The sequence below is a fragment of the Sceloporus undulatus genome, chromosome 3 (genome assembly GCF_019175285.1).
Source record: "Sceloporus undulatus isolate JIND9_A2432 ecotype Alabama chromosome 3, SceUnd_v1.1, whole genome shotgun sequence".
Lineage (NCBI taxonomy): Eukaryota > Metazoa > Chordata > Lepidosauria > Squamata > Phrynosomatidae > Sceloporus > Sceloporus undulatus.
Genome location: NC_056524.1, coordinates 270003044 through 270027933, shown reverse-complemented (window position 1 = coordinate 270027933; position 24890 = coordinate 270003044). Strand labels below are relative to the sequence as shown.

General features: G+C 42.5%; 1 protein-coding gene across 1 annotated transcript in view; it reads right to left on the bottom strand.

Moving 5' to 3' along the window:
* Positions 1–350: 350 nt before the first annotated feature.
* The window catches only part of MASP1 (MBL associated serine protease 1), a 95791-nt gene continuing 71251 nt past the window's right edge, over positions 351–24890 (bottom strand). Inside the window, 8 exon segments of the mRNA XM_042456628.1 lie at positions 351–936; positions 1531–1630; positions 2546–2587; positions 2589–2614; positions 4845–5030; positions 6776–6889; positions 10035–10169; positions 23584–23658. Coding sequence (XP_042312562.1) covers positions 746–936; positions 1531–1630; positions 2546–2587; positions 2589–2614; positions 4845–5030; positions 6776–6889; positions 10035–10169; positions 23584–23658 — 869 coding nt within the window. The 3' untranslated portion in view covers positions 351–745.

Below are 24890 nucleotides of genomic sequence, written 5' to 3'. Positions count from 1 at the left end.
AAACGGTATCTGCAGTTGCCCAAAGCCAGTCTAAATTATAACAATTAACGGTTACATTTTTGGTTGGGTCTAATAATATGGAATGCTTACCTTTGGGCCAGAGTTATCAGATCATGTTTATTTGAGGTGTTGAAATTTCAGGGCTCAAACTTCAGACATAGAGATGGGTCCTCCTGAGGTCATGGGGATGGGCTCTGAAGATGTTATTAGGTGTTATGTATTATGCATCAGAGAGCCAGTGTGGTGTAGTGGTTTGAGCATTGGACAACAATTCTGGAGATCAGGGTTTGATTCCTCACTCAAGCATAAAAACTAACTGGGTGACCTTGGGCAAGTCACAGTCTCTCAGCTGCAGAGGATGGTAATGGTAAACCCCCTCTGAAAAAAATTGCCAAGAAAACCCTATGATAGAGTTGCCTTAGGGTCGCCATAAGTCACAAAAATGACTTGGAGGCACACAACAACAATAACAAACTAAGCATCAACGTCAGTTACAAAGAGTATGACATTCAAATAGAAAACACCAAGTCTAACAAATGAGGAAAAGACAGATACACATGTTGTTCAAGACAGTGCTCTCACCCTGAGGTTCCTCTTCCTCATTCTGAGAAGTGGGTCCAGACCCTGCAGTCTAGCAAGCCTACTTTGGGCAGAGACCCAGCTTCGGCACTTTGGAAACAAACATCTTCTGGGCAGCTGCTCTCATTCTTTGGGCTTTGGGCAGGAGATGTGATTTGGGGAGGCCTCAATAGTCCAGTCCAGTGACTTCTTTAATCCAGGGCAGTGTCAAGAAGACATTGGAATACACCCCATAGCGGTCATTCAAGCCACAGCCATCGCCCCAAGACACTGTCCCTATGAGCTGCCAATGGCCGGTACGATTGTTCAAAGTGACCATGGGACCTCCGGAGTCCCCACTGCAAGCATCTTTTCCTCCTGGGGAGGGAGAGACAGAGAGAGGGAGAGACTGAGAATCATTATTACGGTGTTCCACCTAAACATTAGGAAGTGCAAGAGTTGTTCAACAGTTGAACAGACTGCCTTGAAAAATGGTGGGCTGTCCACCTTTGGAGGTCTTTGAAAGAGGTTGAATGGGCATCTTTCAGGAATGCCTTACCTGTGTCTGCATGGCAAGGGGTTGGGAAGCCTTCTTGCTCTTAGTTCTAGGCAGAAGCAAGGGAGAAATATTTTTGTCTCTGTCACTTGTGAGATTTAAAATATGAAGGAAGACCCTTTAAATAAGTTGTTTGACAAAGTAATATAGACTGCCTCAGTGGGTGGTGGACTCTATCTTTGGCAGTCTGTTAACAGAGCATGGATAGGCATCTTTCAGGAGTGCTGTAGTTGTGTATTTCTTCTTACTCTAGTAGAAATACACTATCCCCCCCCCCCCCCCACACACATTAAAAGAGCCTTCTGTGCAGCAATCTTAATAACATCCCACAATGGGATAATTTGAGAAAGTTAAATGAGCTTTGGGGAACTAACATTTTGCAGATGTTTGAACTGAAGACCCATCCTTGCCTTTACCTTGCTTTTCACCAGCACAGATCATATCCTCGGTTATGACCTTTTGGAACTTGGCATACATTTCCTTGCACAGTGCATGGTCTGTCAGTGGGATTTCAATCTGTGATGCATGAAGAGAAACAAAATGTTTATTAGCCTCATGAAAGTTACAATGAACAGGGCATATATGGGACAATGGAAGACAGAGTCTTTTGAACCTTTGGTGGTCAAAGATACAGTCCTGGAGCCAGGATCTACTCTTGGCAGAGCATGGCACAGAAGGAAATGAAAACAGATTCAGGAGGTTAGAGGATTACAAAGATACCAGCGCACACAAACTGGCCCTCTATGGACCTACCAGATCTTCTGGGCCAGTGGAGAACCCAATGCTGGATGATATAAGCAGGAGGGAGGGTATAGCTACTGGGGTGGGGGTGGGGATGAAGGCATTGCCCCTCCAAAGAGTGGCATCACTAGGCTTGGCATCACCTGGTGAGGTAACTCACAATGTCACCCCTCTATTGACCTCCTCCCCCATCCCACACCCTACAGAATCATTTGCCATGTTTTTTATACCAATGTTACTCATAAGTCATAATTTCCCTACTTCACTGAATGTAATGGAAATAGTTGTGACATAAACAACTGGCTAAATTAAAATTATACCTTTAAATTACAATATCATACATACAGCCTAAATGTACTGACCTGTAAGTAGTTTCATGGGGTTCAAGTGAAAATTTGTGATGTTTTTAAAGAAAAATTTAAAAGAATTTAAAAATTTAAAAACCTGCGGCCTTTCATTTCTCCTCCCACTGAGCCTCATCCCATTCACACCATCATTTCAGCATTTTAAAGGTATGCAGGTGAATGCCACAGCCACGTTTCTGCCCAAAGGCAGACGTTTGGGCAGCAGTGGTGTCATCCCCCTCTTATGGTACCTTCCTGACTCCAACGATTGCTTCTGAATATATTGTCTCTTAAAATGTCTATTTGCATATGTATGTGTGCGTGTGCTTATAAACAGCAGACTCACCTCGATCAGGGCCTCAGGGAGACGTTGCAAGAACTGCTTCCCCCCATCCGCTCACAATGACCATGGAATCTGGTGGATGGAAACAAGGGAGCTGGGTGAGAGGCAGAGACTTAGGTATGGAGGAGACTTCACTGTTCTCCTGCCATTACCAGAAGTCTAATGAAGGTTGCTAGAAATCCCAGACATACTCCGGAAGAGGAAAGATGCTCTGGTATTTGAAAGGGTGTCATATTGAGGATGGAGCAAGCTTGTTTTCTGCTGCTCCAGAGAATAGGACACAGAGCAATGGGTGCAAGCTATGGGAAAAGAGATCCCACGTAAACATTAAAAGGACCTTCCTGACAGTGAGAGCTGTTTGATAGTGGAACATACTCCCTCAGTGAATGGTGGAGTTTCTTTCTTTTGAGGCATTAAACAGAGGCTGGATGGCCATCTGTCAGGGGTGCTTTGATTGTGAATTCCTGCATGGCAGAGGGTTGAAATGGATAGTGTTGGGGTCTCTTCTGACCTATGATTCTATGATTCTAAGTTCAAAAGGCATATTCTCCAACTGTCCCAATTTAGCAGGGACAGTTGCAGTTAATCCTATGCCATCCCACTTTTTGTCCCACGCTATAGTTTCGCCACAGATGCTGGCAAAACATCGGGAATAAACTCTTCTAGAACATAATCACATAGCCCGAAAAACCAACAAAAAACTATGTTCACCTTAGTGTTGCCCTAAGTCTGAAATGACTTGAAGGCACACAACAACAACTATCACTAACAGGCTGCGATATAGTTTTGCTTGTAGATTTTACATGCTCTGAGCTCCTTCTGCTGGGCCCAAAAGTTCACTGCAAGCTAGGCAAACATTTCTTTGAAGAAATGACTAACTGGTGAGTCTGCTTAGAAGGAAGTTACAATATTTGAGCTGACATATGAAGCCTTCCTTGGATGTTCACATTTGGGGGGTAGGAGTGACAGTCTGGTCTAGACTAGTGCTACTCAAAGTGGTGGTCTGTGGACTATTCTCGGTCAGACATGGCCGGTTAGTTGCTGAGGAGTTTCAAAAAAAGAAAGACTTCTACTCAATGGACATAAATGTTCTTGTGATGTTTTCCGCATTGCTAAACAGGGGGGGCAGTTGGCAACCATCATCACTTGTGGCTGCCTGAGAAGTGGAACTGTAACAGAAGGCAGGAATGGAATAGCACTGAGGCTGGGAGCCCATTGACAGATTTTGCCCTTCATTGAAAAGGTGCACTGCAGTCATGAATGGAATGAAAGGCAGCAGCAGGACAGATACGACGTCATGTGAGAAATACTCTTTTATCCTATAAAAATTCCGCTTTTCTAGCCTTGTGTAAGAAAGCTTTCAGTATTATCAAGTTTTGACTGACAGCAATTGCTCTCTAGGGTTTCAGGCAGGATTCTTTCCTAGCCCCACTATAGTCTTCCCTCATGATCTCCCATCCAGATATTAACCAGTCCTGATCCTGTTTAGCTTCCAACCTGTGATGAGATCTGGTGTGATCAGGGCTGCATGATGTCAATAAATGTCTTGTAAGAAAGGAAAATGAATCTACTTTCCAGCAAAGATGAAGAAAGATATCTGTGGTTTACCTCTGATTTCTTACAAAACTACTGACTTTAGCATCAGGAAGCACCAATAAGGTCTTGCATAAGAATACTTCGGGGGATTATGCCCCATGGCTCAAGACTGACCAGGCATGATCCTACTTCACATGGGTGTAACAATACTTGCCCCATACAGTTGTTTGTGGACATTTCCCACCACCAGAAGATAGCTTCAAAGGCTAGAGCTTGCTCTTTTGGCCATTTAATGGCCAAGGAAGGGCAGGAGATGCATAAAATGTCTGGCTGCACTTCTATAGCTGGTGCAAGAGAAATGATGCAACCCTCCCAGATCTCCAGAGAATTTAGAGAGGCCACTGTGAAGGACTCTTTGGCTTGTATCTGCTCCTTCAGTAGAATGGAAACGGGTGGTCTGACTCATCTGGGATATAGCATGCCAGGTTGGCACTGCTTATGGAAATGTGCAGAATGAGTCAGATGACATATGCAGAGAGAACATACCATTCGCTTCATTTCCCTCATTTTATAAAATAAAAAAACCTAGCCAAACTTCACATTGGCAGCATCTTTAAGTGAGCGAGATCTGGTATATAGAACAGTGCCCACATGCCATACCCTACTGGGAAGATCTTACACTGAGCAATTCATCTGGGTGGTTTGGTCTGCCCTCTTTCAGAACCGGCATTATGTGGATGAAGGAGGACTCCTTTCATGTGCTCACCTTTTGGGAGAATGCTGTCCGGAAAGCAAATGGGCATCACGTAATTGTTCAGTGTGGCCTCTTCTGCCATTTCCACCAGGGCAATGTCATACTCAAAGGTGGCAGGGTTGTAAGATGGGTGGATAAAGATTGTTTGGGCTTGGAAGTGCTGTTCAGTGTCATCTTTCCTTTGTGTTCTGTGTTTCCCTGCAGAGAAAATGACAGAGAGAGAGAGGGTGGAATCTCAAGGAGAAAACTCTGTAACTTCCGTTCCCAACAGGGTGCTCTCCATATCTGTTTAGGATGCTGGAAGTTGTAGACTAGGAGGAGGCAGTTCTGTGGGGGTTGCTGGGGCCAATTTCCCCCAAGATTCCCCTCTCCCCAATGGATGGTACTTCTGGAGCCCTGGTGGTGCAGTGGTTAAATGCCAATACTGCAGCCACAAGGTTGTGAGTTTGATCCCAGGTCTCCAAGGTTGACTCAGCCTTCCATCCTTTCGTAGGTCGGTAAAATGAGGACCCAGCTTGTTGGGGGCAATTGGCTTATTGATTGTAAACCACATAGAGAGTGCTGAGTTCACTGATAAGTGGTATAGAAACGTAAATGCTATCGCTATTGCTTTTCAATCACTTTCAAAATGGCAATAGGCAGTGATCCCTTCCTGTTGCCAATTTGAGAGGGACAGCAGAGGAAAATGGAGGGATTTGAGCATAGTTCTGGGGTACCTGTGAGGATGGTTGTCTTATGGAGATGGTTCTTTGGCCTTCTCTGCTAAAGAGTGGTGATGCCTCTCAAATCTACAAATCACAGGATTCCGTAGGATGGAACCATAGTTGTTAAAGTGGTATCAAACCACGTTGTTTGTACAATATGGATGCGCCTTGGATGGTGCCTGGTTTTGGGAGGGTTGATCTGGTGTGATTTCCATTTTGACATAAATTTTATACATAATATCTTACTTAGCCAACTCAATTTAGAGCTCATTCAGATAGGCCAATAGTTCAGGTGAATGCCAGTCTATTTGAATTTCATGCCAGTCTATATGGATTTCATGTCTTGTATTGCCTTGTAATGGTTGTTCCTCTTCCCACATCAAGCTCTAGATATATTGCACTTTCATCTCTCTCCGCCACCCCCAGCTTATGGTGTGGTTAACTGTGGTGTAGTGCCAATGTGGTGTAGTGATTTGGGCACTGGCCTAGGAATCTGGAGACCAGGGGTTGAATCCCCACTCAGCCAGAGAAACACATTGGGTGACCTTGGGCAAGTCACACTCTCTCAGCCTCAGAGGAAAGCAAGGTCTAACCCTCTCTGAACAAATCTCTCCAAGAAAACCCTGTGATAGTTTCGCAAACAACTTGAAGGCACACAACAACAACAACAAAACAACAAAACACCATTATTTTATAATAATATAAAATCATCTAAAAACTGTGACAAGAACCATTAAAATATTTAGGGTGCATCTACAGAATGGAAACAGTGCAGTTTGACACCACTTTAATTGCCAAGGGTCCTTCCCACAGAACCTTGGGATTTTCAGTTTGGTGAGACACCAGCCTTCTTTTGCAGACAAGGCTAAATAATGTGTAGAACGACAAATCCCAGGTTCCCATAAGATGGAGCTACAGCACTTATGATGGTGTCGAATAGCATTGTTTTTACAGTGTACAGTCGGCCCTTCTTATACATGGATTTTTTATACACGGATTCAAGCATACACGGTTTGAAAATGTTCCAAAAAAGTATAAATTTACCTTGATTTTCCATTTTTTATTAGGGACACCATTTTGCTATGCCATTATATTTAATGGGACTTGAGCATACACGGATTTTGTTATACACGGGGGATCTTGGAACCAAACCCCAGCGTATAACAAGGGTCCACTGTAGCTGCATCCAAGGATATTCAAAAGTGGAGCTTCCTTCTTCTGTTGTTACCATTTGCTTACCCAGGATAATTGTGAAAGAAGAAGGGCTGATCATGTCGGAGCTTCTGAGGACAGGGTTCTCCAGTTCCAGTTCCTCGTGGAGGCAATGAGCAGCAGTCACAATCCATCTGTTGCCTTTGAAACAAGAAGGGGATCAGTACTTATCCCATCCACCTCTTCCCAACACAACCCATGCCAAGTATTGAAGGACCAAATGACAGAACTCATTTTAAAAAATTACTAAAAGGAACTATTTAAATTAATGCCTTTAAATAAAGAACTTCTAACTAACTACTTTAAGGCATGGTAGGCTATACTTCAGAGGAATGAACTAGCAAAACCACCTCTGAGGATTCCTTGCCAAAGAAAACCCTGTTAAAAATTCATGGGGTCACCACAAGTTGATATGTGACTTGAAGGCATATAAACACATACATAGGCCTAAATACCCCAAAGAGACTAGATACTGTATGATCCTGGAGGCTAAGCAGGGTCAGGCCTAGTTAGTACAGTACTTGGATGGGAGACCACCAATGAATATGAGGTTCTATATTTCGGAGGAAGGACTCTCGCAAAACAACTCTGAGGATTGCTTGCCTCAGAAAATCCCATGAAATTCATGGGATCTCCATGAGTCAAGAGGTGATTTGAAGGCAAGCCACACACACAATGATATGTAGTTACTCCATGACCCACTAACCAAGGGGCAAGCGAAGATGAATGAGAAGTAAGAGAGACAAGAAGAAACATTTTGGTCCAGATCCTATTGTTAGGCCTGACCAGAGGAGAGCAATTGAATGAACCCAATTTACCTATGACTTGGCTGATTGCTCAGCAATGGATTCAATGGATTTATTCCGGGGACGTATCCACACTGCAGAAATAAAACAGTTTGATGCTACTTTCACTTCCATGACTCTATCATACAGAATCCTGGCACCAAAGCACTCTGACAGACCAGGCTGAATACTTCAACAAACTACAAATCCCAGGATTCCATAGGATGGAGCCATGGCAGTTAAAGGTGTGTTAAACTGCTTTATTTCTGCTGTGTGGCAGGTCTCTAGTTGAGAGTAACCAACAGGATTCTAGCCTTGGAGTTCCCAATGACATAAAAAAGCTTGATTGTTAGATGGTATTATACCTCATATAAAATTGCAAAAATTTATAAACTTAGCAACAACTTCTGTTGGAAGTGTCATAAAGATAAAGGAGCCTTTTTCCGTATGTGGTGGACCTGTCCGCAAATTAAGAGGTTTTGGTGCAAAATACATAGTAAAATACAAGAAATACTAAAAATAAATTACCCTTTTGCCCCAGAGCTATACCTTCTGACTATGACATCCTTTTTGGGAGCATCAGTAGAAAACAAACTTTGGAGAATTATTTTATACCCGATTACGGCTGCCAGGTTCTTCTGGCAAGAAACTGGGGGAAAATGTACCTACTAGGGATGATTGGTTTCGGAAAGTTATGGAAATAAAAGAATTAGACAAATTAACAATATTGGTTAATAATAAGTCTAAAGAAAAGGTATTAAGGGAATGGGAGCCAATAGAAAAATATTAGAAACTAAATAGAAAGAAATGTAATATAAAAGAAGAAATGATATAAGAGACAGTAGATGTAAGAATTTCAGGACAAAGAGTAGAGAGTGTGTGTGTGTGTGTGTATATATATATATATATATATATGAGAGAGAAAATATATTAAGGCACCAAAAAAAGAAAAAAAAGAAAAGATAAGAAAAGATATGGATTTATAATAACATAAAGTTTGATATGCCAATTAGTAAGGTTAATGCAGGTATGCAGATATCCAATAAAATATTATAATTTTTCTAGATATCTTTGAGAGTTGGTCAAGGAATCGACTGCAATAACAGGGAAACGATTATCAAAAGATTCATTAAATACCTTGTTTTGAATAACTGAGGGAAAGAGCTGATGTCTGTACGTTTTTTATTGTTATGTTTATTGTGTAAAAATTACATATTGATGTAACAATGGAAATAAAAGTCAATAAAGTCATTAAAAAAAGCTTGATTGTTGACAGCTTGCCAATGCTCTGGCCTAGCTTATCGCATGAGGAAAGAAAGTGGAAGTTCAGCTGGATAGCAGCTCCTTTCTGCATGACTTACTGCATGATGTTGTAGTGATTCAGTTCTTTTTCTGCAGGAGATGTTTATGAAAGCAAAAATCCCTTCGACAAAGGACTCATTTTTACTACTGTCTCTTGCAGGAAGAGAACTGAATCACTACAACATCATGCAGTAAGGCATGCAGAAAGGACCTACCATCCAACTGAACTTCCACTTTCTTTTCTCATGCAATAAGCCTGTAAGACATGGATGGGGTGATTTACTGCCCAGCAAATAGTGAGGTAAGAGACCCCCAAAAAGATAAGGGGACCCATCTCCATCCACATTGCTGGGAGAGCAGATGAAGGAGCGGTAGGCTGGGAAGCTCAGCAGGCTCTGGATCGACGCATGGGTGAAATCCGACATCTAAACCCGTAAATTCGACAGAGCCTGTAACCCTTCCAAGGTCCTTTATATGAAAACCCCCGCATCTGTGATGGTGGCTACAGCTATTGTGGTTATCTCTTAAATCAGGAGTGGACAAACTTTTTCAACTCCTGGAAATCACTGCAGGATGCAAAAGCCCTTCCAAAGGAAGCAAGAAATGACCAAAAAGCTAGGTTCTGGGTTTATTGAAAAAAATCACTGCAATAGCTTTTAAAAAATGATAGTTGGCATCCTATTGGTGACATATGGAGGTTTAAATTGCCTTACGTGTCTGGATCAAACTTTTGTGCTGTTCTTCAACAGAGGCTTTGCATTTTGGGTACAGAACTGTGGAAGATCTCATCACTTCCTGCTGCCTTTTTGAGAAGGACTTCAGAGGAAAATGGAGGCACTGTGGGGGAATAGTGCAGGATTCTGGGGTGATTTTGCTGGTGGGGGTATTTTCCCATGTTTCCATATGTTTGAGGGGATTTCTGCATGATTTAGGTACCAAAATTGTTTTCTAAAACCTTTTTGGAGGATGGAGTGGTTTTGGGGCATGGGCCAGAGGCTTCAGGGGATGAAAATGGTTGCATGTGTGCTGCTGGCCGTCACTATGCCCACCGAGGCTCAACAGAACAAAAGGCTTGCCCAGGACAGAATCAGCCAACTTCATATTTCTGACGGATGCAAGATTTGTAATGAAAAATACCACAATATTTCAAGATTGTTCTCAGGCTTTTCTTTTGTCTAAGTGTTCTGGGTGGCACTTACCAATAAGTGATCCCCCACAAAAGGGGCGGCCATTCCTGTGCAACATGGCCATCCATGGTGAGATCCCTCTCTGAGTGTGGCGTCCGTTTGCAATGTGTGCCAATAGGCTTCTGGAAAACTTTGGCTTCCCACACACTGAAAGAGAAGGGAAAGGTAAGAAGAAGACTGGAGTCATCCCTTCAAAGACATTGGCAGCTGCCCAGTTCTTGGTACCCAGTGGAAAGAAATTGACATTCTTCTCCTCACTGGTGCTGTTGGAGTCATAGGGCATGGCAAGGCTGAGTGAAGTCCACATTCTCTTGTATTTACCAGAGTCCATAAAAGTTACTTTAAATAGAAACTAGTCACACACCATTAGTAATTATTTACATGCATTCAGGCACCTGAAATTGTTACTAATAGAATTCTAGAACTGGAAGAGACTCCCCCCAGAGCCATCCAGTCCAACCCCCCTGCCATGCAGGAATACACAGTCAAAGCTCTCTGGACAGATAGCCATCCAATCTCTGATTAAAATCCTCCAAAGAAGGAGACTCCACTGCTTTTTGATTTAGTGTATAGATCAGCTCTTACCATCAGGAAGTTCTTCCTAATATTTAGCTGGATTCTCTGTAGTTTGAATTCATGTACTTCCATTCTTCTCAAGGGAGACAGTTGTAAAAGCATGCTTTTTGTCAAACGGATTTCTCCAGCACAACAAAAGACATGCTTTTATGACTGTTTCCCTCAGAAAGGGAATGGAAGTAGACTCCAGCATAGAATCTTTTCATTGCTTCTTCTTCTGCCTCTGCAGCTGGAGCATAAACTTACATTATGGTTATATTGGTGGATTTTTATATTGATGGGTTGATGGAGTCTTGTTGATATGATTCAGTCAGACTTTGCATTATGTTCTTTGATTGCTTTTGCTACATCTCTTTTCACTATAAATGCCACCCCATTTTCCCATAGATTTTCATTACCCGAGTAAAACACTGTTTAATTATCTGATTCAAAATGTCCCATTCCTGTCCACTTTAGTTTCTTCATCCCAATTATGACAATATTTATACGTTCCGTTTCTTGCATCACTCTGTCTAGCTTCCCCCCATTCATGCTTCTCACATTCCATGTTCCTATAACATGTGTTGTGCAGCTTCAGACTTTCCTTTCGCTTCTCAGCACATCAACAGCTGAACATCCTTTTAGTTTGAGTCCAGTTGTGTCATTACCCACAGTGTTACTTGTAGCTGTCCCCTGCTCTACCCCAGTAGCTCACGGAGTGCCATCTCGCCTGGGATTGGCAGTTTTCCAAGGTCTATATCCTTCTCTGCCAAAGAGTGCTGGTGCCTCACAAAGCTACAAACCTCAGGATTCTGTAGAATTGAGCTATGGCAGTTAAAGTGGTGTCAAAGTACATTATTTCAACAGTGCAGAAGCACCTTAGGCCTGGTCACTGCGGGGCTGTACAGACTGCCCTTTTAGCGCTGGATCGTGCTTGCATCATGTCATGGCAAAAAGCAGCTTGGTGAAATCGAAGGCTTTCATGGCCGGCATTCATGGTTTTTTGTGGGTTTTTCAGCCTATGTGGCCATGTTCTAGAAGTGGTAGTGGTTGGCATGCTCCAGAATTTCAATGTTTTCAAACAGTATTTTATGCCCAGGATGGTTTGTGGCATGTTCTGATACTGCTGATTTTTCTGGCTACCATGTCAGGATGCACAGGAAAGCCATTGCAATCCACAAACATCTGGATAATTTCAACCAGAAAGAAGAAACCCTTAAAGTGAACAAAATTTGGCTACCAGTCCTGAAGAATAGCAAAATAAGGACTCAGCAAATGCAAATGGGAAACCATTCAGAGTCAGGGGCTTTCCCAGCAGATAATGATAACCATTTAGCAGACACTAATCCTCTTTTGCATTAGCCTCCCAGCCTGAGGCCAACCATCAGCAACAGAACAAGACACATGCAAATCACTCCTGCATTCCCAGGCTCACACAGCATATATAGATCCACTTTTTCCAGGCAAGCATTCTATGAAGATGCCAGCCACAGATGCTGGTGAAACGTCAGGAAGAAAATCTTCTAGAACATGGTCACATAGTCTGAAAAACCCACAAAAAACCAAAAAGCAGCTCCTTTTTGTGCCCTGGAAGGGTGCCATAGCTGCCGGTGCACAGCTTTTCCACACTCCTTTGGCACTATTTCATGTAGATGCAGTGCCAGAGGAATGCTGTGATGCCGCCCGCCATGTGGTGCAGCCCCTTAGTTTCTTCCAGAGTCTGGGGAAAGGAAAGACTCTTTTAGTACCTTCATATTGATTTACCATGTAACAGCCAAGTCAGTAGGTTTACTTTAATTGGGATGAAGCAACAGTCCTCTGTCTCTCTTTTACATTATTGAACATTTCCTGTTTCTTCTGCTCCCTCCATACGGTGTAGGGCAGAAGCCAGGATAAACGTATCCTTTTCACAGTCAAATTTTTATTTCATTGGTGGGTTGGATGTTGATTTTTAAGAATCGTGTGGTGTTTGAATTGTCACAGAGAAAGCTGAGTCTGGTCTTGGAACGTGTGACTGCAGAGCTTTGGATTGGATCCTGGAACAAATTTTCGAAGCCCAAATCTTTTCAGTGTTTGGTGTGCCATGAATGTGGGATGTAGGTGCTAAGCTTCTTATGGCTCTCAGGTTTATCACCCTACAATAGATTTGGAAGGATCATCTCATCCAGTGGTTCCCAGACTTTGGTCCTCCAAATGTTTTGTGCTTCAGCTCCCAGAATTCCTGACTGTTGTCCAAGCCGGCTGGTGCTTCTGGGAGTTGAAGTCCAAAATACCTTGAGGACCAATGTTTTGAAATCACTGACTGTAATCCAACCCTCTGCCATTAAAGGAAACCCACCCCAAAGCACCAGGAGAAGTGTTGGTCTAATTTCTGTTCAAAACTCTCTGCTGAGAAGCATCCACTACCTACCAAGGGAGTCTATTCCATTGGTTTTCAAAATTTCAATATTAGGAGTTCATGATCTGTGCTATAATCTGCTCCTAGTCTTGTTTTTGCAGGGAAAATGAAGCTTTCCCACCTTCTGCAACTAATTATGTAGTGTACTGAGCTGTGTTGTGTTGGACTTTAGCCCCCAGAAGCCAGTGCCAGCTTGGCCAATGCTCAGGAATTCTGGCAGATGAAATCCAAAGGATTTAGAGGACCAATATTTCCAGTATTTAACCAGCATTTCCTTACCTGTCATTCCCTATACATTCATCCAGTTTTTGCCTAGATGTTTTCCCTCAGTGCAGTTTTCCATTCACAGAGATCGGTATGTAACAGAATCTCTTTATTCCTTTTCCTTTTAACAACAATAATACAAAATAGTAGGAACGCTACAAAACGGAATACAAAACCCATAACAAATAGCACATTGTCTCTTAAATATGTAACAAGGCAACAAATATTGTTAAAAGCACATAATACAAAGGTAGTATCTCTTTCTTTGGATTCTTTCAGGGCTTGATTTCCTCCTTGCTTTCTACTTAGGTAAATAGTTCTATGAGTGCATTTACACTGTAGGGATAATGTAGTTTGACACCACTTGAAGTGCTGTTGCTCCATTGTAAGGAAACCTGGGATTTGTGGTTATACAAGATCTTCAGTATTCTCTGCCAAAGAGTGCTGGTATCTCACAAAACTACACACTCCAGATTTCTATAGAATGGAGCCCTGGCAGCTAAAGTGGTGTCAAACTGCATTTACAGTGTAGATGCACCTTGTGTGTTACCAGGAATTAAGAATCTCAGAGTCAGTTTGGTGTAGTGATATGAGTCTTGGACTAGGGCTCCAGGGTTCAAATTCTGCTCAGCTAGGGAAACCCACTAAGAAACATTGGGCACACACTTCCAGTGTGACAAACCACCTCTGAATAAACCTAGCCAAGAAAACCTTAGGAGAACATTGCCCTAAGTCAGAGATGACTTGAAAGAATAGAACAAGGAGAAGAATAACAAGTGCAGGCTGTGATTTGAGGGATGGTGAAGACAACCTGGTTTCTTTGACTTGAAAAAAAAAATCATGTTTATCAATCCAGGGAGTGTTACTGAGGTTTACAAAAATGAGCAAAATACTTTTGACCTTAACAAGAGGCCTAGAAATCCCAGACTAAAAGGGTTGTTCCGTTGTATTGGGTCAACCTTTGGTAGTGATATAACACACATTTTTTCCAGTTATGTTCCTCATCAGGCAGAATTAGAAGAGAGGAGAAGAATGTTCTGCCATGCTGGCACTCTGGTACTAGGATGAGATTACTTGAAGCCTGAGAATTTGAGTTTTACATTTAAGAGTTGCAGGGTCCTAAGAGCCACTGTGGCATAGCGGTTTGAGCGTTGGACAAGGACTCTGGAGATCAGGGTTAGATTCCCTTGGGCAAGTCACACTCTCTCATCCTCCTCAGGGGAAGGGAATGGCAACCCCCCTCTGAATCAACCTTGGTAAGAAAACCCCATGATAGATTCACCTTAGGGTTGCCATAAGCTGGAAATGACTTCGGTCCCAATCACACTAGACTTGTACCGATTGTACTTGGGGGCAACCAAAAGCCTATTTAAACCGGGGCATTTGGCACCAGATCCCTTAGTGGTTCTTTTTTTAAGAACCACAACTATTGGCATCTCTGATAGTGTGAGTAAGCTATTGGATTGATTTGGATTGCACAGCCACCGTTCAGGAAATGGAGGTGCTTCCATTTTGATCTGGCATGGTGGTGAATGAGAACTTCAGACCAGATTTAAATGCCTTGGAAAGATTCACTGCCTTAAAATGTAGTGGGAACAATGAAATCGATTCTTGGTGCTCTGTTATTCTTCCTGACACAAATTGCTGAATGCTGGGAAACCCATTTTTGTGTTATTGAAAATATACTTTCAGGAGTCCTGATGGGGCAGTGGTTAAATGCCTATACTGCAGCCACTCACTCAAAAACTATAAGGTTATGAGTTCAATCCCAGCCAGGGGCTCAGGGTTGACTCAGCCTGGCATCCTTCCATAGGTTGCTAAAATGAGTATCCAGCTTGTTGGGGGCAATTAGCTTACAGTTGTAAACTGCTCTGAGATTGCTTAGTGTGGTATGAAACGTTATATAAATGAAGCTGCCATTGCTACTTCTAGTGGTGTGTTCAGAATAACTATTTCCCCATTTGGACAGAAATTAGCTTAGTTTATAGAGACTGTTGTGAATCAAGATATGTGTTGTGTGTGTGTATGTGTGTGTTCACCTGTCCCTAAAAAGGTACAGTACCATCCAAAATCCACAAAATGGTGCTACATTTATTGGGTCAACCATTTGGTTAGCCAAATATATGTATCGCCATTTTATGGGTTTTGGATGTTATTGTACTTTGCTATGTGGCCAACACTGCTATCCCCGGATATGTCTCTTTAAAAAAGGGAGTTATTTTATGGACTTAAATAACTTATTCCTACATTCCCCCCCCCCCCCCCCGACTAGGATTCCTTTTTACTCCCCCAAAATGAGAGCATCATCAGCGTAAAAGCTTGGCATTTGTGAGTCCCACTGGTTGTAAAAACAGAACCAGTCACACATTTAACTCAACACAGGCACTAGACTCAACGCATGCAATAGAAAGTAGTGTGTGTGTGAGAGACGGGTTGCAAACAGAACTTAGAAAAATGGCCTTTGGGGACTATAATTCCCAGAAGCCTCTAGTCAGCATTTCTAAGCTCGCGTCTGCGAAATGATTACTGATTAATTTAGTTAATTCCACTTACATCTCATCTTTCTCTCAGCCTAGGTTGAGAGATGGTTACAATGTCCTACATGGCTGTCTGCTAGGGCTGCACAACTTTTGTTCAACCATGTTTTATGCAACATTCACAATTATCATGGGATGGGTTTTTTTGGGATGGGCAGATGGATGGAAGACGGTGTCATCCCAGCAACAAAACAGTGTCACTTGTGTGTATACGTGTGTGTGCAATGTGATACTCTTTTTCAGGGAATAGAGAGATTATCTGCCTTTGGCCTTTTCTTTCTCTGCATGTAGCATGGTTACAGAAGAGCCTGAGCGACCACATGTCATAACCGCAAAGGAAGAAAAGGAACTTTAAGAAAAATATAGGACATTAAAAAATAACAGCTAAAACTGTTCATACAAATGTAAATTCATGCATCTTAGTCATGCTCAGAATGGAGGACATTTTGGAATTCCTCCAGGACAGAAGACTGAAATGTAAGACAGGTGCTGAAAAAGGAGGATGTCTGGTCACCCTGGGAAGAGCCCTTCACTCTTGGACTGAGATTGTATGTGGGATAATAGGAAGTAGGAAAAAGATTCCTGGCTTCTCCTTCATGCCAAATAATAACAATCATATTCTTTTGGGCTGAAAAAAGGAAAGCACGCAAGACGCCCCTCCAAATGCTTGTGACACAACTAAACCTGGGTACTGTTTTGGCAAAATATGCCCAGTCCTTGCACTGGCTTTCATCTCAGACTAGTTCATCTGTCCAGGTCAGCAGCAACCTTGAAAGTCCACCCGCTTTTCTCTTGCAGCCAATTCACATAGTTGGAGACTTTGGTGTAAACGCCATAGACTTGTTTGCTCCCACATTCTTCTGGTCCTCCCCATGAGACCAGTCCTTGGGCAACCCATCGTTGGCTCTCAAGGTCTTGAATGACAAAGGCTCCCCCACTGTCCCCAAGGCAGGTGTCTTTCCCACCTTCATAATAACCAGCACAGAACATATTCTCAGTCACGCTGTAGTTACCCGATCGGGACTCGTAGCTTGTCTTACACTCGGCATGGAGCACCACGGGTAACTTGACATATTGCAGGATGTCAGACAGAGTCCGCATGTCAGAGCTGATGACTTCATCCACTGTGATGTTGGGATTGGAGATGCCCCAGCCGGCCACTAGGCCCAGGGTATTGGGTTGAGGTCCTTCCAACTCATGTTCATATGTTGGTAGGCATACTGGCATGACGTAAGGCCCCATGTTTACCTTCTCCTTGAGCTTCACCAGAGCAATGTCATGGTTGTAGTTTCGAATATCAAAGGCCTCATGAAGGATAATCTTCTCCACTGTGCGGTTGACGGCATCCATTCGGTTTCTCACATCATGGAGACCCAAGTAGACAGTGACATGTTCTTTAGAGACTGGAATGATGGTGTTGTCCCGGCGCTGGGAGCGAAGGACATGAGCAGCAGTCAGGACCCAAGACTCAGAGAGGAGAGCTCCACTACCAAACCACTTATCGTTTGGTACGCGGGATGTGTCCTCCACCACAATGAGCGCCTGCCAGGGGAAAAAGCCGGGTGCTGCATTTCGTCCACCGATGATGCGCTTGAATAATGTAGGCAGACGGTGGATGGGCTGCCCACAGACTGGGGAAAGAAAACAACAGAGTTGATGGTTAGGCTATGATAGCAGTGCGTTTTCTCAAAATATAACTGAACTGTGACTCAGTAGATTATGCCAATCTTCTCCCTTGTTATTTTGGCCAAAGGTAGAGCCTTAATTTCAACTGTGCACTTGCTTCCTACAGCTGACTTTCCAAGCCAAAGCAATGTGAATTCAACTGTTTTTAATTCTAGTGATAGAAGGAATTCCAGTTTATAATTTCAGTTGATTAATTTAGTTTACTTGCAGAATTTTAAATCCTGAAAGCTTGAATTTTCTTTTTTATTTTTATTTTTTTTTTTTAAAAAAAGTCACATCCCAAGTTTTGGAAGTAAATAGTTTGATCATTCCCCACGTGTCACTCTGGATTTTAATCATACCGAATGTATGCTCATGCAATATGTACAAATCATGTCATCAAATTGATGAAACCATGCACAGTGGTGAGACCATGCAAAATGTTTGGAAAATCATTGCTTTTCACATTGGAACTGATTTCAAGAAAATACACTATCATGCTAGCAATGGCCTTTAAGGGCTGCATTGTGTATGTGTGCAGGGACGTAGCTAGGATTTTAGGAAGGGGGGGTCCAGACTAAGTGCCACCATTATAATGGGGCTTGAGTGCAGCGGCGCAGCAGCACACACCATTCATTTTTCTAATGGAAGGGGGGGTCTGGACCCCCCGATCCCCCCCCCCCCGGCTACATCCCTGATGTGTGCATAGATCAAAGAAGATAAAAGCTGAATTCAGAATTGTAAAAGGAATTCCTTGTAAAAGGAAAGAAAGCATTGATAGAGTGAATGACTATTTCCTATTTAAGGTCCATGCCAAATTCACTTTTGAATAGTTAAATCAGAACTTGGGAATGTTATCTTTTTGGACTGCAAAAATTTTTCAGAGGGTTTGCTGTGTTAGGGTATCACAGTGAAAATAACACAGGAGATTATCACACAGGGATGGGATCGCTCCCCTGTCCTTATCCCTTCTTTGACTGTGATTTCAGATTTCAGTGCTATTGTCCTGTCATTGAAGTGACACTGCATTAACATGAATTCCCGTTAATGCAAAAAGGGACTATGAAAATCTCCTAATCTCCACATATCATGAACCAGCCTTTGGGATCAATGAGATCTGTTCCCCTGTTGACTGGGAATCAGCTCACTGATGTACCCACCCCTGCTCATGTGAGCGATCTTTGGTATGAGAGGTCCATGCTTCTACCTAGTGCACCAGAGATCGTTCATGGGAGTGGGTGGGACCATCAACCAGCTGCTACTTGAGCCATAGCCGAACACAGCCCTGTCAATAACAGTGGCTGCTTCCCAATGAGTGAGGATTAGAGGGATCAGGATGGGATTCACTGCATAGCTCCATAACTACAGTGTTTACACATACATAAATCTCTAACAGGGTTTAGGTTTTAGCCTGAATCTGCACTGCAAAAATAATGTGTGGCTTTAACTGCTATGGCTCCATCCTATGGAATCTTGGGATTTGTAGTCTGTTGTGGCATCAGAGCAAACTGACAGGGAAGGCTAAATATCTCACCAAACTACAGTCCATAGCATGGAACTATGGCAGTTAAAATGGTGTCAAAGTGCACTATTTCTCCAGTGCAGATTCAGCATTAGTCTTTAAGGTGACACAAGACTCTTTGGATTATACTTCCCACTGTCTCCCAGATACTGGTGGCTGCCTCATTCTGCCCCATGGCAGTCAATACACTGGAGTCCTCAGTCAGTGCTAATGAGCTGCAAAGTGATAGGGGAGATTGTGATTTGTAGGGCAGAAGAATGAATCTTCCCCTGCAGTTTAGAACTACAACTCCCATCACCCCAAGTCAACTCAGAGGATGATGGGAATTGTATTCCAGCCCATCTGGAGAGCACCAGTTCATCAATCAGCTGGCGTAAGTAACACTGGACTAGATCGAGGAACAGGCTGATGCACAAGGCAGGTGCACATATCGTGGATCTTGACATGGATCTTAAGGCCACTGTACATCCCATCATTTCTGTGTCCGGTGGCAGCCTCTTGCTTCCATGTCTGTGGATATGTGAAGCTGCTCTGAGTTTTGAGCCTCAACAATAAAAAAACTCTCCACTGTGACCTTTAAAGGAGCTGTGTTCTTTTTTCATGGATTTCTAAACATTTTTAATTCTATCAATTGTTTAGTTGGATTTTCAGATAACTCTGATATGTTTTACTGATGTTTTTGCATGCATTTTAGTCTGTATTGGTTTTATTATTTTGCACGCCAGCCTGAGTCTCAATTGGGGGTGGGCAGGAAGGAATACAAGAATAAAATAATAAAAACAACAATAGTAAAAGACTTATCCCTCAAATCTGGTCAGCAGCTTGGATAGCTCCTTTAAAGTTTGCACTAAAGCCCAGAGCAGATTCACTGCCCCAATGATGTGGAAGTCACCGGCTGGCCCTGCTCATCCACCTCACATCCCATGTACATTTTAAGCCCCTTGAAGGAAAAGGGACCAGTGGCATAATCTACTGGCAATGATGCACCCGCACCACAGATGATGCTATCCATCATTGCACCCTCAGACATCTGGAATACCTTTGCAAGCTGGGAAAGAAAGTGGTGAACGCCCCACAAACACATGCACTGAGGTGAGGTAGCTGTGCCCTTCCTGTTGCTAGCCAGGAGGGCAACCTTCTTCTTTTGTGATGCCCTAAGCTGGCAATGAAACAGAAGACAGTCAAGTTGTACTGCTGTTGTTAGTCATGTGTGCAAGGGAAGGTGGAGCATGGATTCTCTTGAAGTTTTGACACCTTTCACTGTGTCATTGCAAGCAAGGGTAGACCGCAGATGAAAACAGGCAGTGTAATGTTCCCCCACCAGAATATGAACAACGTCATACAAGAAGCAGCAAAACACTAGTGGACACTCAGGTTTTGTATTAGCCAGTATGAAATGTGGACATAAATGTGAAAAATATCTGACAATTACTCTGCCAAGGGAATCACGTAAAGCCCTCGCCTGTCTACATTTTGAACAAATGGACGCAATGATGAAATGGGGAAGATTTTTTGGTATCCCAGTTCAAGAAAGATTTAATATCTGTGGAGAGCCAGTTTTAGAGGATTTGGCTCATTAAATACTTTAGTACCTGATATATGCTGACATTAGAGAAAGTTACTTAGAGCCTTTTTTAAAGAAAATGAAATATTGGGCTATGAAAAAGAAACTGGGGATGTACAGACAGCCTTGAAAGGGCAGCATGCAGCCGCACCTGTTTCAGCCAGATTGGGGCCGCAGCAATTGCACGCTGCACCCTGATCTGGCCTTTGCAGGGTGTGAAAAGGAGCCACACAAAGCAGCTCCTTTTTGTGCCATGCAAAGGGCGCGATAGTTGCATTGCTGCAGCTTGGCAGTGCTTCTTTGGCAATGCATCATATTACGCAAGCGCTGGAGGAGTGCCATGATGCCATGTACCACAAGTTGCAGCATGTGGCATCATGCTGCCTTGAGGGTGGAGCCGGGGCATGCGTCGTGGAGATGCTACACCCCAACTCCAACCCCAAGCCTGCCCAAACTGCCGGTCTGAACAGCCCCTTAGTTACTTGTTACAATCATTGAAGCAATATGTGATCCAAAGGGTAGCAGAGTTAAGGCTACCAGGTGTAGAGAAAATAATAAATAAATAAATAAATACATACATACATACATAAAATTTTATTCATATCCTGCCTCTTTGTTGGTTTGGAGACCATCTAAACTGATATAGAATCCTGAATATATGAGCTTTAAAATGCTTTTGTTAAAACTCAAAGGGTTAATAAGTGCTCTCTCTCTCTCTCTCTCTCTCTCTCTTTCTCTCTCTCTGTTATTACAATGTGTTTTGTTTTATAATGTAAGATATGTATTTCAAGTCTAGTCTTGTATTTTATTTAGTCAATTCTAACTTTAATTATTTTAATGTAATAGTAACTGTATGAAAGTTTGGAAATGCTGTTTCCACTGGTCTTTGGACTGAGCAATAAACTAAACTAACGCTCAGGTTTTGTAGTAGTTACAGCCCCTTTCCATTATTTGATATTAAAATAACTACTTAAAAAGACCCAGATTTTCCAAACCAGAACTAGACTTCCACATACCCACCAGCTTTTCACAGATGTAAACTGGGATGCATGTGGCCAAGCAGCCAAATTGGCACCGTTGGAAGGTATGCTTCCAGACCTTAATGGTTACAGACCCCTCTCCCAATTTCTTTTTGTCAGTTTCTATAGCTACCCCAAAATTTTAAGGACAGAAATGAGCTCCTGAATCTGCAGTAGTTGCCTGCTCTGGCCTAAATGAAGCAGCCCAATTCTAGGTATTCTGACTCAAGAACGAAAAGGCTTTCCTTTGTTGAAGGGAACACACTTCTGTCCAAATCACTGGGCCTTGAATAGTAGCTGCACACAAACCATTCAGAAAAGAAGGACACCCCATCGACTTGTTTACTCCGGCCGCGTCGGCTGTGTCCGAAGTCAGTGATCTGCCCCAGAAAGTCCTGCAGGAAATGAGGTCCTGTTACAGACTGCCAAAATAAAGCTGCTTCGGGTCTCTTTGGAGGTATGCTGTTTAAATGATGCATGCATCCTAAGAATCCGGAAGCTGCACCAAAGCTGCACTCCAGTGCTTAGGAAGGGAGTATGGCTTTGGCGCGACCTCTGGACTCTTAGGACCCATGCATCATTTAAATAGCATACTTTCAAAGAGACCCGAAGCAGCTTTATTTTGGCAGTCTGTAACAGGCCGAGGCTTCCTAGTGACAGGCAGCTGGCTTGAATCAAGCAGGGAGAAGAGGGAAGCACAGCAGAATCCTTTGCTCATCCTCCTGGCCAACTTGCCATGACCTCTGGAAAACTTTCTCCGGGAACTACTGGCCCCAACTGGATTCCATTAGTACCAGAAGCGGACAGAAAAAGAGCATGTCTCCGGGAATGCCAGATCTTAAGAGGGAGAAGGAGGCTTGTACTCAGCTTTGTGGGTTGCACAAAGCCCAGAGAGACCTTACTTAGAAAAGTATGATGAGCCACAACATTTTATTTTTTTAAAAAAATATTAGGTCCTTTGAAAAATTCATTTGGACAACACACACGCACACATACACACACACACACACACACACAATGGCTGGAATCTTGTTGGTGTCACATGAATGAGTGCCCTGCAAAAGTGATGGGATGTTGTTGCCCAACGCGGTGTGTGTACATTCAATGCACACTTTACCTGTGGTGCCATCATTCATACAGATGTACATTTGATTGTGAATTCTGTGGTGCAACATTGCCATTCAACATGCAACTCCTTGTATGGAGATTTATGTTCCAATATAGGCATTTTGCCCTTGTTTATGCTTTTTCCTGTGTATTTTTTTTCTTCTGTAAAATTTTAGGTTTTATTTTTTTGCATAAAAAGGTGATTTTACTTTTGCCTCAACAGATTTTTTTGCAAAGTTCCAAAGACTAAAAAGACAATAAAAGTGCACCAAATAACCCTCTTGTAATCTCACCACATGGAGAGAAAAACCTTTGAAGTTGTTCATGCAAGAATGCATTGTGACACTTTAGATCTCTAGGGTGTATCAACAAGCCTTGCCTTCCCACTAGATCAAACTCTGTCATTCTTGCCTTGTACTGACACCCATTTATTAGCTAAGGGTGCATTTATGCTGTAGAAATAATGTCTGGCATCTCTTTATGTGCAAAGGCTCCTTCCTATGGAATCCTAGGATTTGTTATTTTTACAAGGTCTCTAATCTTCTCTCCCAAAAAGTGCTGATGCCTCACCAAACTGCAAATCCTAGGATTCTGTAGGATGGAGCCATAGCAGTTAAAGTGGTGTCAAACTGCATTATTTCTACAGTGCAGATGCAACCATAGGCTGTGCTGCAGCATCTCGACCGCTAATAATTATAATTTCCCCTATCCCCATATCAATTTCAAACCGATAGAGTCTCAGAGAGCCTTATGACCAGCCCCTAGGATGAAACCCAAAGACCAAAACAGACACCTTTCATGTCTTCGATTCTCATTTTCTACCGAAGAAGAGATCTGTATAAATCAAAAGATCACACCACCTTTAAAATAACAGATTGGAATCAACAGAGAACTGCTGGTGCCAGTGTTGCCCCAGTACAGTCAAGGTACCTGGCTGACAAGTTGGTAGGCGTCTTCCCAGCTCAGCACTCTGCCAAAATCCCTTGGCATCACAGGCGTAGGTACCTGGGGAACAACCAAACAATACTTTGCTGTGAATTTGAAGAAGGCCACCAGGTGGGGCTGTAACAACCTTTCCCCACCTTTTTTAATAGCTGTACTTCCATACAGTGTTTTTATTGCAACAACAGTGGCACCAGTTTACATTGGGATGGGCAACTCCAAGGGTTTTTGCCCAGGGCATCTATGGGAACCCAAAGGCAGCCAAAGCGACAAACAGTGATGCTATGAAATAAAGAAATAAAACAAAAACAAAAATGAACAAACAAACCCCCAAAGTGACCCAAATTCCCTTTAGGTTCTCAAAAATGGAAGATGCTAACAGTGCAAGACAGCCTTGAAAACTGTTTCCAAGATGAATTGCAGGGTTGGCGGATAACGACTAGTTTTTAATTTAATTTAAAAAAAACTGTTTAAATTATTTTGTTTTGTTCAAATTTTATTTTATTTTCTTTTTTGCATTAATGCGTAGGACTACATCAACATAGGGCTAAAATCAGAAAATCAAGTTGAAAAATGCAGGTCAGATGTTACGGCCACTGGCTTAAATAATAATTGTTCTTTTAAAAAAGGCTCTTTTAAAACAAATTGTTTTGATTGAACTGAAGGATTTGTTTGTGGATGGCATTTCTTCCATTATAAAATAAAGTGAGTAAAAAGAAGCAACAGACACTGGATACTGGTGTAAACACGAACAACTGCCAATAAACTGTAAAAGTTGAGTTGTGATGGTGTACGTCTTATACAAAAAGCTATGAAACATTCTTAAAGACATGGGAGTGCCACTACATTTGATGAGACATCTGTGCTTAGAACAAGAGGCTACTGTAAGAACAGAAAAGGCTGAAACAAAATGGTTTCCATTTGGCAAAGGGGTCAAGGATATTATCACTCTATTTATTCAACCTGTATGCAGAAAATATCATACAAAGAGCAGGCTTAGACAGAGAAGAAGGAGGAGTAAAGATAGGAGAGAGGAATATTGACAATCCAAGATATGCGGATGACACCATACTACTCCATCATGGACTTGGAACAACTACTAAGAAGTCAAGGAAGAAAGGGCAAAGGCAGGCTTGTTACCAAACATAAAGAAAAGAAAAATAATGACCATGGAGCACCTACATTGACAATGAGGAAGTCAAAGTAGTTAAAGAGTTCCCATACCTTGGATCTAACATTGATCAGAATAGAGAGTGCAGTCAAGATATCAGAAGACCAGTAATAGGAAGGGCGGT